The sequence below is a fragment of the Trematomus bernacchii genome, unplaced genomic scaffold (genome assembly GCF_902827165.1).
Source record: "Trematomus bernacchii unplaced genomic scaffold, fTreBer1.1, whole genome shotgun sequence".
Classification (NCBI taxonomy): domain Eukaryota; kingdom Metazoa; phylum Chordata; class Actinopteri; order Perciformes; family Nototheniidae; genus Trematomus; species Trematomus bernacchii.
In genome coordinates, this window is record NW_022987547.1 from 13,273,807 (window position 1) to 13,280,872 (window position 7,066).

At 37.7% G+C, this 7,066-nt stretch overlaps 1 protein-coding gene and 1 long non-coding RNA gene across 3 annotated transcripts in view; one reads left to right on the top strand and one right to left on the bottom strand.

The window, feature by feature from the left end:
- erbin (erbb2 interacting protein) overlaps positions 1 to 2,828 on the top strand; it is a 57,831-nt gene extending 55,003 nt beyond the window's left edge. For both annotated transcript variants that reach the window (XM_034123496.1, XM_034123497.1), the window contains one exon: positions 53 to 2,828. In XM_034123496.1, the coding sequence (XP_033979387.1) occupies positions 53 to 160 (108 nt within the window). In that variant the 3' untranslated portion in view covers positions 161 to 2,828. The remainder of the gene's footprint in view (positions 1 to 52) is intronic.
- Positions 2,829 to 4,504: 1,676 nt separating this feature from the next.
- Positions 4,505 to 6,183, bottom strand: LOC117476647. Its single transcript, XR_004555278.1, has 2 exons — positions 5,493 to 6,183; positions 4,505 to 5,372 (listed from the first exon to the last, which is right to left on the bottom strand). It is a non-coding gene; the product is annotated as an uncharacterized LOC117476647 (long non-coding RNA).
- Between the last annotated feature and the right edge of the window lie 883 nt (positions 6,184 to 7,066).

Below are 7,066 nucleotides of genomic sequence, written 5' to 3' on the forward strand. Positions count from 1 at the left end.
TAAAGCTTTATCAAGATGTTCTCCATGTTAACCAAAATGCTGTCTCTTTCAGGCGAACGGCTACAGCTTTGTGAATATCGATCACGGGAACGCAGTGGCCCTCCTGAAGACTTTTCCTAACACTGTGGATATGATTATCGTAAGAGAAGCGCAGGCATAGACTGAACCTGACCTCTGAAGCTGAGGGACACGAGACAAACGGAGACATTAATGTTGACTCTCATATTTTTGTACGCAGAGGACACTGACCTGTCGGGACTATTTATAGCAGAGCCTTGATTTACGGGGAAAACCACTGAATGTAGTGGATCAAAGTGAAACGAGTACGAGTCCTCAAAAGGCCATCACTGTGGTATATATATTTTTATACAAAAGAAGCTGAAGACGTGACCTGATGCAAATAATTACTGTGGTCTCTGTACAGATCATCTTTTCGTTGTTCTTCTTTTTGTCCACAACTCACAAGTCCTTGATCATGAATGAGGTTTCATTTCTGCAGATTGACATGAATTGACCACTCCCTCGCCTTTTTTTTTTTTTACTTTTAATTTAAGATGTTGAAATCTGGTCTGCCCTGCGATCTTTTATGGAGGACGATGTTACGTGCTTTTCTTGTGGAGACGAATGTAGATCGAGGAAGTGATTTGATTTTGTTTTTCGGAGAGATATCGTTTCTCTTCTCGCAAGATCCAAGAGAAGAGGATCCAGCCCTGCTTCCATAAACCTGTGAACACGCGACACTTCCACAGGAATATCCTCACGGCTCTGCACACCATCCCAACACACCACTACCTGCGCTGTGTGGAAGACAATCCTTGGCAATATGAATGAATCACAGCTTCTCGGGTGTTGAAGAAATGCATTCGATCATTTCAGAGGACTGGAAAATGAAATTCAAACATTGGGGAAATGGGAGAGGGGAGGTGTTAGCTCAGCCTTAATCTGTTCAGATAGTCAGAAGCTTTTGTTTGAAGCTGAAGTTCAACATTTTGGGACATTTTCTGAGAGAAGTTTGAAGCACTTGCAGTGACCGTACGCCAGAAAGAGCTGCACGTGTTTCCCAAAATGTTGGAACTCTTCCTTTAAGCGTAGAAAGACGTGGCGGTTGTGCTAGTGAACCAAAGCAAGTTTGTGGACAGGGAGAGTGCAGGATATTGGAAAGATATTTGAATAAGAACAGGTCAACGTTTCACTCATGTGTTTTTATTTCCTAAGGGCTTCATCTTTCAGGCAGCCATTGGGGAGATGAACGTTTTATTTTGCCGGAGTTTCAACATCTGTCAGTTTCTACATGGGAGAAGACCACAGTTTGCCTTTTGTGTCTATGAAATGATGTTTTAATCACGCTTCTTACTCATCACTTCGGAACCGTTTCTCAATATGTTTTCTTTGCTGTACAGAGAGTAGAGCTGGGAGAAACAAGTTGTCAAGTGCCATAGACCTGGAACTGTTTGAGCAGGGGAGGACCCCAGAACCCGAGCAATACTCACATAATCACAGCATTTGCAGCATCATGGCTTCAAAGCAATACTAAAGCCTTTATTTTCAAAAAGATCATGAGATAGCATTTTTTTAAACACAATCTTTAGTAATCACCAATGATTTTACATAATTTTTATATTGTGAAAACATGTTTTTTTTCTAATGACATAGCACAAGAAATATAAACAGTGCTTAAAAAAAGATTTCTCTGCGTTGTGTAAAAGTGAAAGATGGTGTCACTTTGCCCAATGCGTTTGACTGTCTCTTAGATTACCATAGCTCCTCACGTTCATTTGTGCAAAAATAATCCACTTTAAAAATCGAATTGAGTGAAAGCTGCATCTCAGATCATTCCTAATGTTTGTCACATGTAGGAAAATGTGTTATGTGTAAAAGCAGCATTATGTCACTTCATATTCTCTGTGCACATCTCCGTTAATATTCTTTCACTGGTAAATAACTCTCGAGTGAGACGTGTTTCCACAACAAATGGGAATGATAAAAGTCACTAAATAATGGCCCCTTCAATTCCAACAACACATTTGTGACCACTGAATTATTTGTACAATATGTAATGTTTTATCCTAATGCACATGGCATTCCCATAACTTGTTTACAGTAGATTGTGGCCTCTACTGATCCCATGTGTAGTTAAATAGATTTATATTTTATGCTTGTGGCACTGTTGAACCAAATTTAAACACTGGTAGTTCACAAAATGAAATATACCTTTTTATATAATAGTCAAAATGTTTAAAGGTAGTTCTAAGTGAAGCTGTACCCTTAATTTTTTTTAACTGAATCTAGAATTTGTACATTTTATCCACATGAAAATGAAATGATTTCCTAAATGTCTCACAGAGCGTAGTATTTCACACAGATGATTTGTTTTTATTATTTGTATTAATTTCTTGGTGATTTCTGTTGACTTTGAGGGGATTTCTGCGGTAATGGTCACTTTATATTCATGGCAAAAAAACATAGAGACATGGTAGACAATCTAGGGAGATAAAAACATTTCTTCATTCATGTCGCTCGTTTCTTACGCTCCCGTATCGTTCTTATTTATTCAGCAGCCTTCTTTGGTTTTTAGACCTTACTAATCAAATTGTAAATATCTTAAAAAATTGAGAAATTAATTAATGACGGCATTAGTGACTTGCGATTGTAAAACCAGCAATAAATTGCAATGCAGAGGCACTGGTTTTAATGTATAGCTAGTATTTCTAAGGTTTCTCTGGAAACAGTGAGATGATTGAAATGCATTTATCCAACATTCCAGATTTTGTACATAATTACCTGTTTCTGAAGTAACCTGTGGAAAATAAACGAATGCTCTTTAGCAACGGTTCTTCTGTCTTCATTTCATCCTTTGCAGTAAATGAATACCACACTGCATAAGGACAGTGCAAACACCAGGGGGACTGTGAGGCATCATGTACTGTAGGAGATGTGCACTGATTCAATTAGGACCTAAAGCACTATATAACGAGTTTAATTCCAATATGCTACTTGGTTACTTCACTGAATCCTTCAGCTTTAGGTCAATGTTGACAGCAACATTTACCTAAAGCTGAAGGATTCAGTGAAGTAACTAAGTAGATTTACTCAAATACTTATGTTACTTTGTATTTCTACCCAACTACAATTCAGAGGCAAATGGTGTACTTTGACTCCACTACATGTATTTAATACCTTTAGTTACTTTACAGATTTAGATTAATGATGTGAAATATAATCAAGTGTTAACTTTAGTTCCACCTGGAGTAAATTCACAAGCTACCCTGCAGTATACAAAGTCATTCAAACTAGCTGCACCTTTACCAGCTTTGAGAACACTTTCATGATCAATCATTATAAAACATATCATATATATTATTCTGAAATGGACCAATCTGCACAATGACTACTTTTACTTTTGGTACTTTAAGTATATTTTGATGTGAATACATTTGTACTTTTAGTTGAGTAACATTTTGATTGCAGGACTTTTACTGTAACAAAGTATTCCTACACTCTGGTACTTCTACTTTTACCTAAGTACAAGATCGGAGTACTTCTCCCACCTCTGTAAGGATTGCTGATGTGTCGAATAAGGTAACATTTTACAAACATGATTCATTTTTAAAAATACAAACGTCCAGATGTTATTGGAAGTGTGTGTTGCAGTCTTCCTGCCTGTTTCTTTGTTTAGTCAGTCTTCCACTGATGAACCCCTTTCAAACACTCAGCATGCTGATGGCATAATATGGATCTCCTTAGGCAGGAAATGTATTTCTCTACACACTGTTGAAATGAATTTGTGACCACATGTCCCTCTGGCGCCACCCTGTGGTCAGACTTTGTCTTTGTTTTTCAGCTGTTTCCTGCCTTGTGTTATCCAAGAATAGCCCTGCATTTTCTACATTTCTCATTCTTACAATGTTTTTTGTAATGATCATAACATCTTCACATCCTCGGGTGGCTATACACTTTATTGCATGTGTGCAGAAGGCATCCTTTTTGTTTCTCGTTTAAACCAAAAGTACTGGATAATTAATTAATGAATGTTATATTACACAAAACTGTGAACAGCTTTGGGTCAGGCCAACAACCTTTGCTGTGATATCTCAACATACCACAGCCTGTCAGAGCCGTTTCCTCACTATACTGGTAGGTATGTGTAAACTACATTTCTACATCTCTTGATTGATTCTTATAGTAGATTTAGATTTGTGTTGATGGAAAATGTAGAGATAATTTAGTATAGTGTGTATCCGTGTGACTTCTCTCTCATCATTTTACCTCTCTGATCTTTGACTGTTTCTCAGGATATACTGTATGTCAAAGCTTTAATCTGGATATGCTTTAAAAAACATTTGTTCTGGGTTTTACAAATACTCCAAAGACTCAGTGTTTAGCAGATTTAGCAGCATTTTAGCCACTATATTGTATGACACCTGCAGTTAATACACTTTTTAAAATGCTTCAGATTATCCCAACATCACTGAAGTTAAAAAACAAACATCTCACAACAGAAAGATGACTTTAAACCAGGTCCGGGTGTTTTATTGAAGTCAACAACAAAACAGGGACAGTGAGAGATTATGCTGACACAGCGTGCTCAGTGGAGCGCTCTGATCTGGCCTGCATCCCCCCTCAGGAGACCCAGACTTCCAGAAACATTGTTTGCCTTTTCAGCGTTATGTTAACTTTTTAAGTGTCTAATGCTTTTCTTTGTAATCTTACGGTACTTATATAGACTGAAACACAGAGGATCATCTCTCCAGCTCTCTTGCAGAGGTCAGCCTGGACAGAACACTGTGTCTCTGGATGAGAAATGAACAAGACGTGTTAAGAGTACAATACAATGAGCAACAATTTGAATTGTTAAAAAAAGCTAAATTAAGACTTGCAGGAAATGTCATTGATTGATACCCCTGTCTGATCTCCATCTTGTCCTGAAGGTCGGCTGGGAGCATATCCCCTTGAGTCGTCAAGGTAACCCTGCATGTGCTTTATGTCAGTCTGAAGCTCACGCTCACCTTTAAGTGCACGGTGAACAGCAGGGAACAGGTGGTGGAGAGCAGAGAGAAATATACATAATGGTTAGTAAAAATAAAATGGCTGAATATCGATGTGTGTATGGATGAGTGTAGCTTACAGGATGCAGATAGTTTACATAAAACATATTGTATTTGCTTATTTTATATCCTACTCTACTGTTTCTATCCACAGTGAATCGCAGCTCAGGTGGTGGAGAAAAGAGAAGGAAAGATATCAAATGGCGAGTAAGACAAATAATATTCCAATTTTGAATCAATGATATCACATGGAGAACCAGTTCACACAACAACATTATTTTTCTACTACTTACATGGTGTCCACAGCGAGTGGCAGCATTCTCTGAACTGAAAAGCAAGTATTACATTTATAAAGAGAAAGTTGAATTAGTGATAATATCATGAAGGAAACAGAAGAAGTATATGCAGTGGATTTCTTTTTAGTTTGAGTCAGAATCTCGTACTCACGTTTGTTGTCCGTGGCGAACAGCTGCGGCTCAGGTGATGGAGTCTGATAAACGTAAGGTTAGTAAAACATTTATTTGATTTATTTAAAAAGTATGGATGAGCATACTGATTGAATAAACAGATTAACAATGCAATAACACTTGTTTCCTAGTTTGACATTGTAGACTTGAACCTGACACGCGTCAGAAGGAAGATCCTACCTTCTCGCCCACATCGAACAGCAGCGTTTATCTGTGAATTACTGAACAAGTTATATTATATAAACAATTAGATATTGCATACAGTTTGTAGGTAGGTTACATGATAATACTTTCTGTGTTTTTATACTATAGACTATTCCAGGATTTTCTCTACAGACAGAAGCTCATACTTGTCTTTTTTGTCCTCTGAACAACATCAGCTCAGTTAGTGGAGTTAGAAAAGAGTGAAGTAAGGACAAATATGGTTAGTAACACAAGTTATCTCTGAATTATTGAATTTAAAAAATAAAATATATTGTATATAGTTACTGTACCTTTTTTGGCCAAATTAAAAGGGACAGGATTGTTTGAAGTGGGGTTGTTTGAGGTATATTTCTCCATAGTCAGTGGAAATCTGTATTTTTTGTCATCTTTTTTTCCTTCTAATTTGTTATTATTTGGTGCAGGCACGAAACATACTACCAATAGAAATACATTGCTTCTAAAATCGTTCTGTGTCAGAATACTGAAATCTGTAATTTTTTTTATCTGTTTTTCCTTCTAATTTGTTATTATTTACATTGCTTTTAAAATCGTTCTGTGTGGACCTCCATGGGACCTTATTTCGGAAAAATAATGTATTGAAGTCAATGGCGAGAGAAAAATTATCTTTCGATCCCGTTTGAATTGTGCCACGAATTACACATATAATGTTTGTCAATTTAAAAGATAATTCTGTAAAACTGTGAAGTAACACTTTTTTTTGTGTGAAACCGCTCAATGAACTACATCTCTGGTCTTGCACAACACACGTCACCAACACCAAGATGGCCGTCACTACTGTCTTGCCAAAAAAGGGATTGACTCACCCTCACTATCACCACAATGAAACACGTCCAGAAGAATGTCATGCAAAGCTGCCTGCCTGCCTGCCTTCCTTCGATTCTCCCTGAACTGCCTGATCTTTTTAATGTTCAATGTTAACCATTTGTGCAGATAGCATGAAGTAGAAAAGATCGCCGATGCTAATGTAGCATTAACGTTAGCATGTCTGCCCCTGGGGGAGGGGGCATCCGGGCTTAAACGGTGTATTATTGCAACCCAGTCTCACGGCATTTCGTATTATAGTCACGACATTTAATCTATTGATTCGTGTTCACCAACACGATTTTCCCCTTTTTTTCGTGTCACACAGAACGATTTTAAAAGCAATGTATTTCTATTGGTAGTGTGTTTCGTGCCTGCAACACGTGGGAGGCGGGGCCTCATTCATTCCTATGAGAGTTGCTCATTCACGCATGATGATAAAATGGCCCAACTTTTGAGAGAGCGCAACTTTAACCATGCCCCCCAAAATGCTCGTTCACATCAAGCACGTCAATTTGCGTACACGTA